This window comes from Nilaparvata lugens, chromosome 4 (genome assembly GCF_014356525.2).
Source record: "Nilaparvata lugens isolate BPH chromosome 4, ASM1435652v1, whole genome shotgun sequence".
NCBI classification, from domain to species: domain Eukaryota; kingdom Metazoa; phylum Arthropoda; class Insecta; order Hemiptera; family Delphacidae; genus Nilaparvata; species Nilaparvata lugens.
Window position 1 is genome coordinate 30266193 of NC_052507.1, and position 20020 is coordinate 30286212.

At 32.9% G+C, this 20020-nt stretch overlaps 2 protein-coding genes across 7 annotated transcripts in view; both read left to right on the top strand.

Moving 5' to 3' along the window:
• LOC111053561 (coiled-coil domain-containing protein 186) overlaps positions 1 to 3167 on the top strand; it is a 51688-nt gene extending 48521 nt beyond the window's left edge. The window contains exon 17 of the mRNA XM_039426966.1: positions 2353 to 3167. The gene's annotated coding sequence lies outside the window, so the exon portion shown is untranslated. The remainder of the gene's footprint in view (positions 1 to 2352) is intronic.
• Positions 3168 to 5080: 1913 nt separating this feature from the next.
• LOC111053560 (cathepsin L) overlaps positions 5081 to 20020 on the top strand; it is a 39455-nt gene continuing 24515 nt past the window's right edge. The window contains exons 1-7 of one of the 6 annotated variants that reach the window (XM_022340468.2): positions 5081 to 5547; positions 9706 to 9858; positions 14610 to 14858; positions 15905 to 15958; positions 17741 to 17948; positions 18288 to 18442; positions 19357 to 19453. In XM_022340468.2, the coding sequence (XP_022196160.1) occupies positions 5458 to 5547; positions 9706 to 9858; positions 14610 to 14858; positions 15905 to 15958; positions 17741 to 17948; positions 18288 to 18442; positions 19357 to 19453 (1006 nt within the window). In that variant the 5' untranslated portion in view covers positions 5081 to 5457. Of the gene's footprint in view, positions 5548 to 9705; positions 9859 to 14609; positions 14924 to 15904; positions 15959 to 17740; positions 17949 to 18287; positions 18443 to 19356; positions 19454 to 20020 lie in introns of all 6 variants that reach the window. The other 5 variants (XM_022340469.2, XM_039427329.1, XM_039427326.1 and 2 more) reach the window with 5 other exon arrangements.

A 20020-nucleotide genomic window follows, 5' to 3' on the forward strand; every position in this document is an offset into this window, starting at 1 on the left:
TAGTTATTTATATAGTCTTACAAGATTAGATAAGTCCTACAGATGAGGAGGAAAGTCATCAGAGCTGAATCGTTTGTATTGATTTTGCTATTCAAAAGTCATAAAAAATTCATAGCTATTATACAGGGTGGGTGAAAAGTCCGAGATCGGCTTAGTATCTCATAAAAAAATGTGATTCCAAGGTGGATGTGATTGGGAATCCTAATCAAATTGAAAATACTACTCTACTATGACTTTAGAAATCTGGTTCGCCATCTTGGATCCACCATATTGAATGCAACTTTATTTTTTTAAATAGGAGGGTGATCATGTGATACATGATTTCGATACGTAATTTTAAGAAAAAATGAATGGTGAAAACCGCACATTGATATCTCAAACCGTTTAGAAGATATTCATATTATTAATCAATACCACTTACGTATTTCATTTCTGAGTTGCACAGTATTGATTAAAAATGTGAATATCTTCGAAACGGTTTGAGATATCGATGTGCGGTTTTCGCCATTCATTTTTTCTTGAAATTCCGTATCGAAATCATGTATCGCATGACCACCTTCCTTTTTAAAAAAATAAAGTTGCATTCAATATGGTGGATCCAAGATGGCGAACCAGATTTTTAGTCATAGTAAAGTAGTTTTTTTTTTCAATTTGAAATTCCAAATCATATCCACCGTCAAATTACCTTTGTGTATGAGATATTAAGCCGTTCTCGGACATTTCACCCACTCTGTATATATTTTTTGTGTATACACTCTACTTACTGACGATCTCTCAATACTCATGAAGGTGAATATTATAATATGATCATAGAAGCTTCAAGTATTGTTTTAAAATTATCATCATGATTGTAATTGAAAGTTGGGTTACAAATTCTCTAGGTAAATATTTAATTTTTTGTGCTCCCATGACTCTTAAAAATATATGTTACTAACTAAGTTAATTGTTATACAATCCTTGCATATTGTATTATTCGAAGTTGCCTTCAAAGATTAATGTGAATCAGATTCACTTGGGAAACATTCCATGTAAATAATGTTATCCAATGGGCAGTTATTTCATGATAATAGTCTATTTTTAACTTGTAGACCGTGTTGTATATAAATATTCAAGTTGTATAAAGCGATAGTCTTATTAGTACTCACTTTTCTATTTAGGAAACACAATAAAAGTACCCTTCCTATTTTATCAATACACATTTACTTTGATAAAATAAAAAGGTACTTGATAGCTTGTATTGTGTTTCTTATTGGTCCTCTACATATAAATGTGAATTATTATAAAAATATACAAGAAATGCCTAACATTCCAGTGATTTAAGAAAATGTTTTAAATATGTTTAGGAAATGAATTTATGCCTGAGTTCATTTAATTTCACAATCTAATTTCAAATGTGTCACAATTTATTACTATTAATACTCCATTTGTATCATGTTCACAAAGAATTAAGTGTGTAAGTATGCGAGTTGATTGAGTTGAGAATGTAGAACTAATAAGCTGGTTTTAAGGTTCTGTTTCGTGTTAATCAGTGGGAAACTATTTGAAATGTTTCATTAAAATTAAATTATTCTATTGAGACTCATTAATATTTCTTATTTAAAAGGAAGAAATAATTTCGAGGCTTTGATATGAGAATAATTATGATTCTATTTTATTGTTTTGTATTTTTTATTTATTTGTTTCATTATCTTTAAGTAGTAATAGTGCAATCTTCCAAACTTGGATGGCTCAAATATTAAAAATTGATAAAAAATTTATGTAGCTATCCACAACTATAATAATATTATTATTATTGATAATAATAAAATATAGTTGTGTCTATAATATTTTTTCTTAATTGTTATCTATAATAATTATTAATGTCCTAAAAACCCTGTAAAAATATTGAATCTGTTCTGATACAGAAAGTGTTCAATTTATACAGTAATATAAGTTACTTTGGAGTGAATTGTTTTATTTAATTTGAAGATGGACAATATAACTGTAATTAATATATAGATTACAAATTATTCGCATTTATTATATAAATGTATTTATTTTACGTTATTATATTATAATTCAAAACATTGTGTTGTTTGAAAAGATTTTTACTTAAGGTGCTGTTTGAGCTCCTTCCAAACTTATGCAAAGATAATTTTTAGAAATAATATGATACTAGTCATTTAAATGAATTAGTTATGCGTTGATGGTTTTGTATAATGTTTCAGTATTGTCGTCTTAATTATTCAATTTGTTTTTTGAAGGTTTTTGTTTTCATCTTTTTCCAAGATAAAATTTTAAAATCTTTAGAGCATCATGCAATTTATATTTAAATGAATTCAATTCATTATTAATTTCTCTGTCCTGTTTCAGACAGTACATACATGAATACTCATTAACCTTTCGGCAGTCGCGCTGTAGTAAAAAGTACAACAGTATCAGCTTTTTTGCTGCACAGTTGAATGGGGTGGTGTCAGTGAATGAGTCACCTATGTATTCCAAAACTTTCCCCCCATCACTCCACTGATTGCAGTATCAACCGAGCAATGGTTCAGTCTGTAGGTGCCATTTAACCGCGACAGTGCATAAGTAGCACTGTGCATTCGATAGGGAAAGACTGTATACGGGGACTGTAAACGAACCAATAACACAGAATTGATGGCTTTGCTTGATGTACCTTATTGGGCTATGAATTAGTAATCATCCTAATGTTTATAGGCTTAAAATAATTCAAGAAGATGGAAAAAGTAATTATACAATAATTAATTAAAAATTTTTGACAGTAAACAGAGTACATAACACATGGAAAATTGGATGTTGTAAAAAATACAACACGCGACTGCTCGTAAGAATAGAGCACGACTAACGGAAGGTTAAATCAATTACCGTAAATTTGGCACTGAAAACTTGATTATCAAGTGCAGGATTTAATTTCATGTTGAACCTCCAATTCTTTGTTTCAAGTTTAGGCCTACTACTCCATACGTATGCATAAGTTTATTGTTAATGAAACATATTTTTGATATTACACAAGTTTAAAAAGCAGTACAGTAATTTATATAGAAAATGTATTTACCGTATTAGTATTTCAATAATTTACTGTATGGTAGCCTTCTTCAAAATATTCTTTATGAAACAATAACATTCAATTGTATGTTGCAAATTACATTAAACTACCTATCTATTGAGTTGAAACTTTTCTGTTCGCCCTTAAAATTCAGCTCTTCATGAAAAAGTAGGTAACCTAGTAATAAAGACAATTTATTTTTGTCCAAGTTATAGCTGTTTGAATTTTGGTCTCCCAACGTGGGCTGGTTTACCCTACCCCAATTTCTAAATTTCTATAGGCCTACGTTTCAAGGTCACCTGAGTCCAAAAAAGTGGTTTTTGGGTATTGGTCTGTGTGTGTGTGTGTATGAGTGTATGTGCGTCTGTGTAGACGATATCTCATCTCCCAATTGACGGAATGACTTGAAATTTGGAACTTAAGGTCCTTATGAAGGACCTATGAAGAAATATACCTCATGTGTCTCCAGCTTTATTGTTCTGTCACCTGCTGGCTCAGATCTTTGAGATGCGCGGGAACACTAGCGTCAAGTGATCAATTTTCATAACGGCAAGGAAAGTTCCGTGAGTGCGCCACACCAGATTTTTTATCTTTTAAAACCAAAAAGTTCAATCATGTCGAATGCTTCTTATTTTTTGCTCAAAATGTCTCAACATTCACAAGCATATTATTTAATTAGATATTAATAAAATGTATAGGTCGGATGAATATTATAATATTGCCTTTTCAAATTGTAGCCTATTTGAGAAAGTATCAATTTAATTTGAGTAGTTGTCAGTTGTATTTCAGAATAGTCAATATCGGGGACCGAGCTTCGCTCTGGAGTACAAAAGCATAAAAAATTTATTACGAAAGAAGAGATTATAATAATATTTAATTAGATATTAATTATATTAATAATTTAATTAACTGTATGAACTGGTGAACATTTAATGTTCTATCTAATCAAAGTAAATTAAGATTAATTCCCAGAGGAATGCAAAAATTCCCCTCACAAAAGCCCAGTTGCACAAAAGCCGGTTAAATTTTAATCCAAATCAGAGAAGACCATTTCAAAAAGATGGATCTGCTGGAATTATTCAGAATTGAAAATAACCCGGCTTTTTTGCAACCGGCACTAAGTGCCTGATTGAATGATTACAAAAGTTCAACAGCTGAGCCATATTTTTACATCTAATTATTCTGAGAGAAGTGGTAAAACCACTTGAATAGAACCATTTCCATAGTATTTGGATTTTTTAAAAATTTGAATTTCCTTTCAGCTCTTCAACTCTGATTTTTTAAAGCACTACTGGAATATTGGGAATGATATTCTACATAATTTTCAGTGTTTAATCAGAATAGAAATGCCAGAAAGTCACAGTTTTACACAAAACCTGACAGTGCCGTTATTTTGACTGTTTTGGCCAGTTTTTTATACAAACCAATAAAGGGTGCTATTTTTTTCTCTAATTCTCCCATGACTAAACACCCAACCCAACAGAGCTCTAACCTCACCCTAACCTGATCTATAGTGAGGTCCACGTTATAATGACAGTATTTGTTCAACTTTGGTTTTGCTATCCTAGTCTATCATTCGACAAAGCCGGTGGTACTATCCTTTTCTAGGTCCACAACGATGCCAATTATGTTTTTGACAGTGTAGAAATATAATTAATTAATGCAGAAAATCGGCATCGCTATTCTTCTATCTTTATCCACTGCCATTATAACGTGGACCTCACTATAGCACTAACCTAACCATAACCTCCAAAACTCAACTTAAAGCTCTAACCCAACTACACAAACCTGACTCCTAGCATAACTTAACTTTAACTATGATGTTCTCTTTCTTTTATTTAATGGAATGATGATGATATATTGATTATTATATCGAATTTAATGATAGATCATAATTGGATAATAATATCATCAAAATGGAATGACGATTGGCTCCAGTTACAGTGCTCGGTAACCATCATCACAAAGAACGCTACATTCAAAGAAGTGACTGAATGGAACGGGAAAAAACCGTTACTAACGCATGCGCGATACGGTGCTGTCTGAGACCGAGAGTGGTTTGTCTGAGAAAGGTTATTTCAGAAGTTCTTATTTTCAAGCAAGATGTTCTTGTTTTGTTCTGCACAGTGTTTAACAGCTGATTCATGATTATGCTTTGTTGCTTTCCAATTTTTTTTATAGTGTTTATACTGCGTAGTGATCAAGGCATTGTTTTTTAGTTGATTAATTGTTGAATATAATACAAGTTTTGTTGACAAAGAAACAACTTCATTGTTGTAGTTTACGTCACACTGGGCACTGCTCTTTGTTCTTGTACATTTGAGATAGATTGCCACAATTTCTCTATTCTCTTGCTCACTTGCAGCTAGCAGGTTGATTATTTAGTAGGAAACCACAAAATAGGTCTAATAATGAAATATTACTTATTATTTTTTTCTTTGTTTTTTCTAATTTATTGTGCTATTTGTGAGGATGTTCCTGACATCATTGGTGAAGAATCAGTGAGTAGCCTATCTTAATCAAATTTGTTTTTCTCACCTTGCATCCTTGCATTTTACTGACCAGTATTTTAAATATAACTTAACTTAGCCTTCTCATTAATTACTATTATTATTATTATGAACCACATATTCTGCAGGCTACTCCCGGACTTATTTTAGTGTTTCAATTTAAGTTAATATAAAAAGTAGAGTAAGTATAGAGCCTAAGTATTTAAGTGTTAAGTATTTAATGAATGAGGAACGAAAAATGAAGAAGAGCACAGGAAATGACGTACTGAGTTTGGTAATGGGTAACAAACTAGAAACAGACCCTCACACCCTAGTGGAATATTTAAATAACTACTTCGTAAATATCGGCCAAACCAATATTCAAGTGCTAACTCCACCAAATTCTTATCTTGCCACAGACCAGGAAAACGAGGCCCTACTGGAAAGGTTCGAGAGCATATCAAAAAGAGATCTGATTGACATTTTCCTAATGACCAAGCATAAACACTCGGCGGGAATAGATGGGATCCCGGGAAAACTGCTCTACCACTGTCGTGACGAAATTTATCACCCGATTCTACAAATAGTAAACTCCTCTATTGCAGAAGCAACAGTACCAGACTACATGAAAATATCACTTGTCTATCCAAAGTATAAAAAAATGATAAAACAAATATAGAAAACTTCCGACCAATAGCAACACTGCCTACTTCATCAAAATACCTGGAAAAAGCAATATACCTGCAAATTCTGAATTACCTGAAACAAAACAACAAACTACATCTTCACCAACATGAATTCCGAAACGATAAGACAATAGATACAGCCTTAGCAGACCTCTTATGTTTTGTCACACAAAACTGGGAACAAAAGAAAAAGGTATCAGCAATCTTTCTAGATCTAAAAAAGGCCTTCGACAGTCTAGTCGGGAACATTCTAAAAACAGAAATTTGCAAAATAGGAATACGAGGCCAAGCAGGGAAGTGGTTGGAAGACTATCTAACAGACAGATACCAATGCGTGGAGCTTAGATACAAGGACAAAGGCAAAACCATGACCGCCAGATCTCTAGCCCAACCTATGAAAAACGGAGTACGGCAGGGATCTGTGCTGGGACCATTATTATTTCTTATTTACATAATCGGTTTGCCCAAACAACTACCAATGTTTTCTAAATGTATTCTATTCGCCGACGACACAACTTTAATCATAAATGGAAAAGTTCAGGACGAACTACAACTAAATTATAATACTACCATAGCTTCAACAAAAACAGCCCTGACAAACCTAAAACTTAATATAAACACCTCCAAAAGTACAGTTATAAATTTCAATACAAGATCAGCAACCGAAAACCAACTAAATACTGATGAAGAGGTGACAGATACAGCTCGATTCTTGGGAATTACACTTGATGCACACCTAGCCTAACATGGGATAAACACATTGAAAAGTTGGTAGGTAAACTATCCTCAGCCCTCTATGCCATCAAACGTATAAAGGCAATAGCTGACAAAAAAACTGCTCTGATGGCTTACTACTCGCTATTTGCATCACACATGGGCTATGGAATAATAGCATGGGGAGCAGCCCCGCAGACACCTACATTGTGCAAGTTCTAATTCTCCAAAAGAAAATAATAAGAATAATAAATGGTTTACCACACGATACACACTGCAAACCATACTACATCAGGATAGGATCCTCACTGTAATATCTCTATACATACTTAAAGCAATAATGCATATAAAAAAATTTAAACCAGACAAGCCACACAGAAGAAATATCCACGAGCACAACACAAGAAGAAAAAATGATCTTGAAATTCCCTACAACAGACTACAAAAACAGCCAGATTCCTCAGGGTGTAAATTTTTCAACTGTCTACCGGATGACCTCAAACAAATTGAATGTCAAACCCAATTCAAAAAGGCTCTCAAAAAGAATCTGACTGAGAACCCTCTGTATTCAATAAAAGAATTCATGGAGCTAAGCGCTCAACGGAGATTCCGCTGATACCCTGACCTCACCCTCCTACCTTACCTGACGTGCCCCTGATCTCAATGATATAGGTGGTAAAAAGTAAAAGTAAGTCAAGAAAAAACATTTTGGTTCACTCTATTTTTATTTTGAATACGTTAAATTTTGTTTTGTCTCTTGCAATGTATTTTATTTGTATTTTTTAACAACCCTCTTTATTTTATATTCCAAGAAACATGAAGAATGTTGAAGTTTACCCAGAAAAATTCATTTCATTCATATTCATTCGGTACCGTACTTTAAGGTCGTGTTCTAAAGCTGACTAGCCTAATATATTTATTTTACGGTTGCTAAGAAATGTTCCATTTCCATGTTCTAAAGCTGACTAATATATTTCTTAGAGGCAGTTTGGCGTCCCCTCTCTCATCGGAAGGACCTACAAAAAGGCCAGGATTGGAACTTACGTAGGTCACGAGTTTGTGGGTGGAGAGGCCAAAACTCACCACTGCTCAAAGAAGGGCGGCCATTCAGGCAAAACTTCTTGGTAGAAGTGAGGCTTTCGACCCTGCGAAGTTTCGGAGGGGCAAAAAGAAAAAACCCTTGAGACCAGTGATGGGTGAAAAACCAGGCACAAATGTGGGTCAAGAGGCTGAGTCAAGGGTGGCCGGGTGCCCTAGAGGCAACTTGGCCGCCCCTTCCTCAGCGGAAAGACCTACAAAGAAGGTCAGGAGGTGGAACTCACGTAGGTCATAAGGACTAATCAGTCTGAAGAAACTGCCAAGCATATCACACTGGATTGCAACCAGGTGATAAACGGAATATTAGTATAGGGAAAAACTCCTGGTTCTTGTAAAGGAAATATGTATTGGTTTGCCTAACTAACATAATACTTGGGAACACAATAAGCTTCGGTTGACGTGTGGGGCTCTTTGAACCTTATTGGATCCTTGAATTCGTCCCTTCAAAAACAAAAAACAATAATATATTTCTTAAACGGTTGCTAAGAAATTTTCCATTGATGTAATTCTATATATTTGAAATCTTTTAAAGCTTTCAAAAATGTTGCCGCTCTTCTAACTCAAGGAAAGAAGTTTTATCGCGACTGGTGTGACCTGTGATCATCCACTTGTTGAATGACAAGAAACTGATTCATATGACTATCATGACTAGTCATGTGGCTAGACAGACGTCGAAATCCGGGGCCATATAAATGTTTCCGCCATGTGATCTTTCTTACCACCAACCCTCGAACTCACAGAAATACCGGAAAATAGTAGGATTGAAACGTTGGAAGACATGTATAGCTCCGGCTTGATGCATTGTGAATTAAACGTAAAGGCCCCAACTATACGCGGGCGTCTTGAAAGCGCTGAATTTTTTTCAGGTTGATTTCTACATAGATTGCAGGTTTGATGCCTAGTGAGATCGGACTCCCCGATTATTCACGTGTTTTCAGAAAATGCATGATCTCTTATAGGGAGCGTCTATTTCGCTTGTATAGTTAAACTTACCACATAAAGACGATTAATAAAAACTAGAATCTAGTGACTAATTAATTCTAGGTACAATACAGATAAGTAGCCTACCTACTGGCTATGAGCATCTACTTATCTGCACTCTGTCGGATAATCTTCCTATCTTTTAAATACGCCAATAAACACGTAAATTATAAGGGCAAAGTTTATAAAAGCCCATTTATAATTTAGTGTATATTTATTGTGGATTTCTCTTGTATTTAGTGGTTGAAGAATCAACTAAACCTGAAAGAAAGTATGCGGAACATTTTAGCTTTTTCCTGCCATGTACAGAGCTGTAAAAAATATTGCAGCTTTATTCTGGAACGATCCTCGTACTATTAAAATAAATGAATGATCATACGTCTCTTGCTGAATATATTTTTTATTCAGTGGATTTCTAGGATAGTGAAAAGGACACTTATATCTAGTGTTAATTTTTAGTGATTCTTAGGCTAAAATCTTGAGGTTTTGGTGATGCAAATTCGAAAATTGGACTTGAGGCTTTTTGAAGTAAGTACTCGTTATTAATTAACTAAATATATTTTTAATCCTTCCTCTTATTGTAAATTATATTGATGAATATTCTAATGCATACTATAGCCTGTAGCCTAATCTTCAGTTAACTAGGTACCGGTATTGCAATCACGTTATTGTAGCTTTTTACTTTTTGCAGCCAGTTTCTGAAGTAGCTGTCACCACAGAAGTTGCTCCTTGCACCGGTTGTGAAACAATTTTGAACTCTGATAATATTGATTTGGAGATACTTGTCAAGGAAAACCTTGATCAAGACTACAAGTTCTTACGCATTATCCGAGCCACGAAACTGGTAAACATCTTATCATATCATTCACCTTGTTATTGTATTAATTTTTATCGGTTTCATTCCCGAAGAAACATTATTATTTATTGATAATTAGAATAGGCCAAAATTCAGATTTCACTCAAAGACGTCCAAGACCAAAAGAAGAGATAATATAAAATAATACCTATGCTACTATGTGGTGAGATTTTTCAAAACAATTCCATCAATTGAATGACCAACTCCCACTGTAGCAGTCACATCCTGTAACCATTCTCTCACTAAGGCTGTGCAAAGGCTAAAAAAACTTTATACTGGTGATATTTTTCAAAGTTTTTCGATTTGTACACTATCAAGCTATCAAATTGAAACGTTTTCTCAGGATTTTTTTCTCCGATCACACATGTTAGAAATTATTAATAAAGTTCAAGTAGAAAAAAATCTCAACTGTAATATTTTAAAAATAAAATTTGCTTCTTTCCAGTAATATTTATTCAATGAGAGAGACAATTCAATAAAATTATTTTACTTCTATGACTTCTGTAGTCTTGGCAAATAATGGATTTGTTTTATTTTGATAAAGGGGACTGCTAAGTGCAATAACTAACATGATATGTCATGTCACGATATAAATTATACTCTTTGTTCCTAGATCGTTGATTTGAACTGACATTAGAATGCTCTTATGCTAAGAGATGAATTTAAAATATTTCTAGTTCAACACTTACAAATTTAATTTAGTATGAAGTTGTATACCGATATCTATACTCATCTCAATATATAATGATAACATTTGACCCTGTGACTCTGTTTACGATTGTTATATTTTCCTAATTGATAAAGCGTGCTCTAAATAGATTTATGAAAAAATCGTGTTCATATTTCGATTTAGACTATGCTATCGAATATATTATCTAGGTCGGCTCAGTCTATAATGTTTTTAAACGTTCAAGATTTAATATTTTTCTACCATTCGTACATGTTTACAAATCTTTCTTTACAAATCCATTCATTTCACTTTGTTATCTTTCAATTCTCTATACAGGGTGTCCCACCAAGGTTGTAACAGCCGTTGACCATAGACTCTTCACAACATTTCTGACAAAAATGCTTAGTGAACTTTTTTCCTATCGACCTTAGTTTTCGAGATATATAGATTTTTTGATATTTTCAGAATATGCCTACTTCCGGTCATTAAATACTCAATAACTCGAAAACTACTGGTCGAATTTCAATTTTAAGGGTATTGTTAGAAAGAGAAAAATATTTCAAACAAGATTAATGTAATTTCATTTGTTGTTAGATATTTTGTAGTTTTTTATTAGGGCTTAAACTTGAAAAAATGCTATTCTTCAAATTCAAAGTCAAATTTCAAACCGATTTTTCTCTTATTTTTTCCCGGGTAATTATAGTGGTTTCAATATTTCAAAAACTTCTCCATTTCATAAGCTTTCGAATGAGTATAAATTCGAAAAGTTAAGTTCCATGATAAAGTGTTTAAAACTGCTAATATCTGGAATGAACACCTTCAAAATGAGGAAATTCACAAACAGTATGCATCAAGTAGTAATCCTAAAGGGTTGAAATCACCTGATTCATCTCTGACAATATTCACAAGTTTTAACCAACATTTCTACATTTTACAATGATATGACTTTTTCAATATCGTGCATTATTTCCTGTATCATAAATCCTGAATAAAATAGCAATAAGTGTATGTTTCAGCCTATTTTCAGTATAGTTTTCACTGTGCTTTCCAGTTAATTGGCATGATATGTATCAACTTTGTCTAGTAGAAAAGTGTTCGCATTCATTATCATGAAATTTATCTTGATTGAGTACCTGAACATGTTATTGGTGTATGGAGAGTGTGGATGCAATTCAAGAGAGGCAAAGAGAATATGCAGGAGACGTTTTCCTGACCGAAAACACCCATCTCATAACACGTTTTGAAGATTGACAGATGTCAAGATGGTAAGGGTCTAGGATCGGTTTCAAGGTACGAGAAGCCCATCTTAATTTCTGAAGCTTTTGAGAATCTCATTCTAAAGTATTTCGAGCATAATCCTCGATCCAGCATCCGGTGAGCAGCTGGGATGTTGGATGTTTCAAGAATATCGAAGAAGAATAACTTTCGACCATTTCATGATACCCAGTTCAAGAGTTGAATGAACCTGATACTGTTTCAAGGATGATTGTGTTTCAACACAAAGTAAAAGATTCTACTCTTCTCTTCTTCTCTCAAACATTTTATTGACAGATCACAGATAAAAGTACGTTCACAAGAACTGGTGCTGTAAATTTCCACAATACACATACATGGACCTTTTATTTTCCCTGCAAGAATGAATGGTGAACTTTATATGGACTTTCTGGTCAATGAGCTTCACGAATTGATGGAAGACGTGCCTCTCAATTTGAGGCTGAATATGTGGCTCCAGTTGGATGGCTGCCTCCCTCATTATGCTAGAAACGTCCGTGGGTGGCTTGATAACAATTATGCTGGGCGGTAGATAGAATAGAAAATATATTTATTGATACAAGAAAAACATAACATGACAATCAATCAATAATAATTTGTTGATTACACAAATATATATATATATATTATGACATGACCTGTTGGTCGTCTGCCAAGTTGAGCTATTTTATTGATTTAAAATTTACATGCAAGCATTTGAAATTGAATTTTATCAAATTTGAAAAATTCCAAATTTTAAACAATTTTGAAATCAATCAACCAAACTGCTGGGCGGTAGATTGGCCGAGGTGGACCCGCAAGTTGGCCACCACGCTCACCTGATCTTACTCCAATAGACTTCTACTTTTAGGTGGTTGTGAAAAGTAAAGTTTACAGAGAACCTGTAGAGACCAGGGAGGAACTGATTCTCAGAATTCGATTGACATAATGAAGACACGGCCCAACGAAGTGAGACGGGCAACTCGAAGCTTGATGAAACGCAGCAGAAGTTGCATAAACAGAAACGCAACAGGCTATTTTGAATTCCTCTAAGCAGTGAGCATGATTATGTAACTTGATTACCATCTGAATGATTGCCATCAGTTTTTTTAATTCTGTCATTCATCTAATTTGAATTATTATTCTATGAATAAATTTTTTTGGATCTTGCAAAATTGTATGATTAATATTTTTTATAGGATTTAGGCTATGTACTACAGAAAATAATGCAATAATCAGGTGATTTCACCCTTTTAGGATCACCACTTGATGCATGCTGTTTGTGAATTTCCTCTTTTTGAAGATGTTCATTCCAGATATTAGCAGTTTTGAACACTTTATCATGGAACTTAACTTTTCGAATTTATACTCATTCGAAAGCTTATGAAATGGAGAAGTTTTTGAAATATTGAAACCACTATAATTACCCGGGAAAAAATAAGAGAAAAATCAGTTTGAAATTTGACTTTGAATTTGAAGAATAGCATTTTTTCAAGTTTAAGCCCTAATAAAAAACTACAAAATATCTAACAACAAATGAAATGACATTAATCTTGTTTGAAATATTTTTCTCTTTCCAACAATACCCTTAAAATTGAAATTCGACCAGTAGTTTTCGAGTTATTGAGTATTTAACGACTGGAAGTAGGCATATTCTGAAAATATCAAAAAATCTATATAAAAAAAACTTCTATTATTTTTTGGAATAGTCAGTATTTTCATACGGCTTTGAAAAACTGAACGAAGAATACATTTCATCTTCTAAGCTAGGGATCTGGCAAGATCATATATACAATAAATATAAGCTTATGAATTCACAATTATCTAGCTAGTCTCAACATTCGAATCTGAAGCTCCAACATTATTAAAATCTAGTCGTACTATTTAAATATGAAATCCTAACTATTGACCACTCTCATAGAACTCTTCTATTGGATATTTTCTGATAATGCAGTAATTGCTTGGCGTGCCGTCAAGCTTAGTAGATTGGTCCAAAGCCTTACACTCTACAGTCGGCTAGAACTGCCTGGCCATGGGTTCGAATCCTGCCGGTAGGCATTGACGTTTGATCATCTCATCAATCACTCACGCCTTCATTTCATTACCCACGCACAAGCAAAAAGCTTAATAAGCTTTTACATAATAATGCTCATAATAATATTTGGATATAATTTTTATACTATTAATGAAATAGAGAATTGAAATTAATATTTACGGGATAGAGAATACATATTTGACGCATCACCCCTGAGCTATTGAACTAATTAATTTGAAATTTTGCATACCAATTCTGAATTTATCGAGAATAGTTATGGGCCTATATTTTCGTATTTATTAATCAATTGATTCTAATTTAATAATTGAATGAAAGATTGTGGAGTCCAACTACAGTTCATTTTTTGCTGAGAATTTTATTGAAGATTATCCACTAAATTTTGACAAATTGATGGATAATTATTGTATTTTTTCAATGAATTTTTCTATCGTTGTCAAGTGAATTTGAGAGGATAATACTTTTAATTTTCAGCATGTAACTATAGAACTATTATATTAAAACTTATTTGTTATTTTCACAGACCATTGCGGAGTGCGCTTTACACTTTCTAGTCTACAATAAAAATTACGAGTGCTATTCATTTCTAACGAATTTTGAAATTTTATCATTCTAAGAATGTTTTTGGAAAAAATGAATGTCATTCTTTCAAAATGCTTACCTCTATCTATATGAACACAGGAGATGTTCAAATCTAATATTTTAACTGACTCTATCAAGTAGATGAGCTAACGTTTTTTACATTACGATTTTTATGTTTTGTAGGTAGAGGATAAAGTAGTGTACAAAGTACAGTTGGAGGCAAATTCAAGAACGTGTAATCCAGCAACTGATAAATGCACAGTGGAATGCAACTTGGAATTCGTGAAGAGTGTGCCCTACGACACCAAGCCTGCTCTGTCCTCACAAATCTGCGTCAACTATGTGCGGGAGGATGTGAATGTTGCAAACACACTGAAAGAAAGAGCGAACGCCTCTGATATATTAGACTTTCTAGAGTCTCTTGACGACCAGGTATTTCCAGATGCTAGCGGGTGATGCGCAAATTAACATCTGCTGAAACATTCTGCTCCAAGATGGTTGGTTTGTTCAACTTGGATGCTGCTTAATTGACTTACTTCTCCACTCATACTGAGGCTTGAATGTTGGTGAAGGATTCTATATTTAAAAGTTTTATTTTTAATCTTTAATTCCTATTATGTACTAATTATTAATCGATGTTTTGAAAATAATATTTCAATAATTCTATTTCAGTGCTCAAATGTTATAATTAAGTATGAAATCCTCTGTTGTAATATGTAAACTATAAATACGTATTGACTAAAATTATTGACTTACTAACCAGGTCGATACTTATGTCCAAAAGCTACTCTAAGCTCTGCATGAAATTAGAAAAATCTAATTTTGATGTTTACTATTATTTTCTAGCTCTGCAACGTTGCCAGATCGTTTTTTAATTATGATTCATAAACAAACCATTTAATCTCATAATCAAACTATTTAATTATTATGAAAATGTAATATTTTATTTAATTAAAACTATATTTTATTTTCGCATAATATATCATCGATTAATTGAAACATAAATGATCACTCAATATCACATGAGATATACCGGTATCAACTATCCTCCCTACAAGGCAGAGAATCGGCAAAGCTTTTCCCTATCTTTCTTCACTGAATAACATGGGCATCACTATAATAACGGTAACAAATGTATGCTACTTGAAAACCTAATATAATTGTCAAGATTTTAATTAGAAATGTATAAGTTAATTGAAAATTATAAATGCATTCAGCTTTAAATTTGGCAGATAAAATGTTCAAAACATTCGATATAATGATTCATTTTAACTGAAATTTGAAATTGCCTACTGTGTTATGAAATTGTTGGTTAATCAATCAACAATGTAAAAGCTCATCAATTATTGCATCGTATAGAAAAATGTAAAAAGTATATCTGAAGATATCAAACAATGTAAAATTCGCATTAATAAACATGTTTTGATTGGATGATGGAATTCTGTTTTCTTTTCATAACAATTGTTCCTCATTTCCAGTCTCCTCCCTCACAACAAAACCCGGTTTCTTTGGAAAGTTCTCGTAAAAGAAGAGTAAGTACAGTGTACTTGTTTTGATAAAGGAGTATGAACATTCCACAGACATACTAATCACTAATCTTGATAGCTTAATCTTATCTCGTTGCTACTCACTAACCAATAATTTTGTGTTATAGTGCAGGCAATGAATGCTCAAAAGAGGGTATAGAGGGAAAAGTTTGGATGACAATTTCTCGATGGCTTAGTAGGCTACACAAATGTGGTCAGTGACATTTTTTTGAAAATGTTTATATGCTTAATGAACTCAAATTTTATCAAGATGTTTTATTGGAACTCAAGTTTTAATAAAAAACAAGTTTTATTAGGTACACACTTTTAGTGATGGGAATGCTCTGATATAGATTTCTAGGTTCTAGTATCCACCGTTGTAATATTATTACTCTTATTAAGTGCAATATCATACTGATAAGTGCAATATTTGACTTGTAACAAATTATCAAACCATAAGTGTGCTTATTCACTACTTGCATTCACCTTAATTCAAACATCGTTCACAGATGTGGCTTGTGCAGACAGCACAAGTGCTTAGGGGAAAGTGGGGGAATATCGTGCACTTTAGCTTCAAGTTTGATATCACATATAAATCTGGGAATTACATCATTTTGTCACAAATTCAGGTTTTTAAAATACCAATTTTTTTAAAATGATGAATTTATTCATTCCATTTTGAAGGTGATCTTGAAGTCTCTTATCCTGTGGGGAGGACGAGCATAGGTGGTGGGGGGTGGAGGTGGGTGGCTGGTACAATTATTTTTGGTTTCCCGAGAACTGTTGACCCTAGAAAGAAATGCTTTCATATACATATTGCAGCTTACTCAATTTACTACAACTTTAGTACTTAATTTTGTCGTAATTTTAACAGCTCACTATATATATGTCTCTGAAAATGTGGCTTGCAAAGTGTGCATTTCGTTAGTGGACAGATGTGGTAATTGTCATAGTAGCCACGAAAATGCCTGAATTTTCATGAGTAGAAAAACCTTCAACATAATTCCTGCATTCTATAAACAGGGAAGAAAATACAGATCGATGGGGCATTGAAGTTCTATCTTTGAAGTCATCCATCAATATGTATCACCAATCAAAACTTCACTGAACTTTGAAGCGTTCTCCTGAAAAATTATGTTTTTAGCAGTTAACACATCTGTAAACTAAGCCATCGTTTTGATCCCGCAGCTCTGTTTAGGATAGTAAGGAGGTAAACATATCAAAAGTCCCACCTTTATCCTCTGAGTTTAGCGGGTAGGGTTGGTTCGAAGGTCCAATTTTGTTTTTTATTTTCGTATATATCTCGGAAACTATAGTAGTCTATCTTCCTTAACTTTTTGGTGAGGAAATTTATCAGGAAATAAATAGTTTTTGATAGAGTACTTTAATTTTTTATTTTCTGATAGCCTTAACGTTGTTTCGAAAACTTTGCACTGAATACAAAGTCCAATGTCTATGAGATGCATATTCTACGAGATAATATATGTGCGAAAAATCAAAATGGCACCTTAGAACAACTTTCCCCTCGCCCCCCCCCCCTTAGCACAGTGGGTGGGGGTAGTGATTATGATAATTAATCATGATTAAATCGCATTCTAATCTATAATAAATTGTTAAATTATCCTGTTTGATACATTTTGTCAGGGATGTCTGGAGATCCTATTTTTATTATTATTATGTATAGGTCTAGTTCTCATTTTTATTAATCTTATCTGCTCTTCAATTTATGTGCGCAAAATCTTGATTCATTATTGTTTTTCTAACGTTAAATTTTTATTTTTGCTTCAGACTCTCACCGAAACTGAGATCCAATTTCATTTAGATTTGGAGAAATTCAAGGATTTCGTTAAAGAACACAAGAAGATCTATAAAACTGAAGAGGAAATGAAGAAGCGTTTCAGAATATTCAAAGCTAATTTAATGAAGATTAAATTCTTTCAAGAAAACGACCAGGGCACTGCTGAATATGGACCAAACGAATTTTCAGATCTCACTGGTAATTACGTTTTTTTAGTGAATCTTACTTTTGTTTCCCCCACAGTATATTGTTATGTTCGAGTCAAATAATTTTACATAATACAGTTCACCTTTCAGAACTAACTAGAATCAACAAAGGCAATTATAGCAAAATTGCCCTTGCTCTACTTTCGCGGTGTTGTCTGTTTTCTTACCATATTATCGAAATAAGGTTACGTTTAGTACTGTGAGAGAGAATTAGTAGTTTCTTATTATTCTTTTTTAGATACTAAAATACGATTCTAGATAGAGAATAGAGGAAAATATTTAATTACCCACTTATATGATTGATGCTAGTAACTTTTATTTTGTTTTACAGCTACAGAGTTCAAAGAGAGATATCTTGGATTGAAAGTTGACCTCAGAGCAAAGGATGCCAAACCCATGAAAAAAGCCGAAATACCAAAGGATGTGCAGCTTCCAGTATCTTTTGATTGGCGTGATCACGGAGCTGTTACACCAGTAAAAAACCAGGTAAGTTAATTATTACTCCACTTCTAAAAGCTCTTGTGAGCAAAATACTCCTCCTTTTGGGGAGCTACTTACCGTAACTGAAAATGTGGGTATTCGCAAATCGCACTCATAATTCTTTTGGCTCTAGTTATTTCTCACTACCGTACTTGAAAACAAGCCACATTTTTAAAATAGTTACAATCTACGTAATTTCGAATAATGTGGTGTACTTCAATTTCGAAGGACGTATACAATAACAAATACAAGATTCGTAATTTTAGACTAATTTTTATTAACTATAACTAAGTAATCGACAAAAATACTATAATATTGCTTTGAGTGGAAAATTGTCTATGTTAGACATGACCACGCCAATCGATAGCACACAAATATGTTCAGGTACTATGCAAAGTTGAGGTAGGCCTACTTGGATACATCTATTCAAGTACATTTTTTATTGATACAAAGTAAAATAGTAAAAGTGATGCAAAATGGAAAAAAGTGAAAATGAAATGAAAAATTGTAAAAAATTATGCAAAGTAAAAGTAAATGATTTCATTTTTATTGATACCATTATTGACGCAAAGTCACCTAAGGGGTTGTATTTCAAATTGTCCTAGTATTTCAACTTTTCGTTATTTGTGTTTATCTAAAATTATAAAAAATCTAATAATATCAACGAATTGCAATACAAAAGCAAAAACCTAACCACCTTAACCTCTACTTATACCTTTGAAACATAATTAAAGAGAACCTCCAGTTATCTACTTCTATAGGCATGACAAATTGAAATCTGAGGAACTCTCTACGTTGAGCAAAGTCGTGCCTCTCTACCATACAATATGTTTCTTATGCCACCTTCTTTAATAAATTATAAAATCTTGGAAGCATCTATTCTTGATTAGTTATGGAAGAAGTTCCAATCACTTTTTCAGGGTTCGTGTGGATCGTGCTGGGCCTTTGCAACTACTGGAAATATTGAAGGTGTAAATGCCATCAAGACGGGAAATCTTGTTTCTCTATCTGAACAAGGTATGTAAAAAGTTTTTTTTTGACTCAATAGCTACTAATAAGTTATTAATAACATCCTAACTAATATAATATGAGTAGGTAGACCTACTGTTGACTATGTTTTTTAAACATTTGTATTAATAAATACAAATGAATAATTTTTTTTCATGAATGGATAAATAAAAAAGTTAATTAATTTGCATGATGCATTGAAATCTCTTCATACAGTATTATTGTCTATTCATGTGTTATTCCATGACAAAAATCAATGTCATATCATATAACAAAAATGTATCCGTTGGAATTTGAAAATAAAAAAACCCGGCAATCTTAGGTTTTTTGAAATTCATTGAAATTTCAATGATTATATGACTTTATTACAACACTATTTGTATTCTTGAGAATTTTGTAAAGAGACAGAAATGCAAGCATGATAGATGATTATTGTCGTTATTACACTAAAAAATAGCATATACAACTTTTCTAATATGTACATTAGGAAACATCGTATATATCATGAAAAAAATTAATACATTCAATTTAATTTTTGAGTGGTCGTAGTCGAGTGAATCAGATGCTGGCTCTATG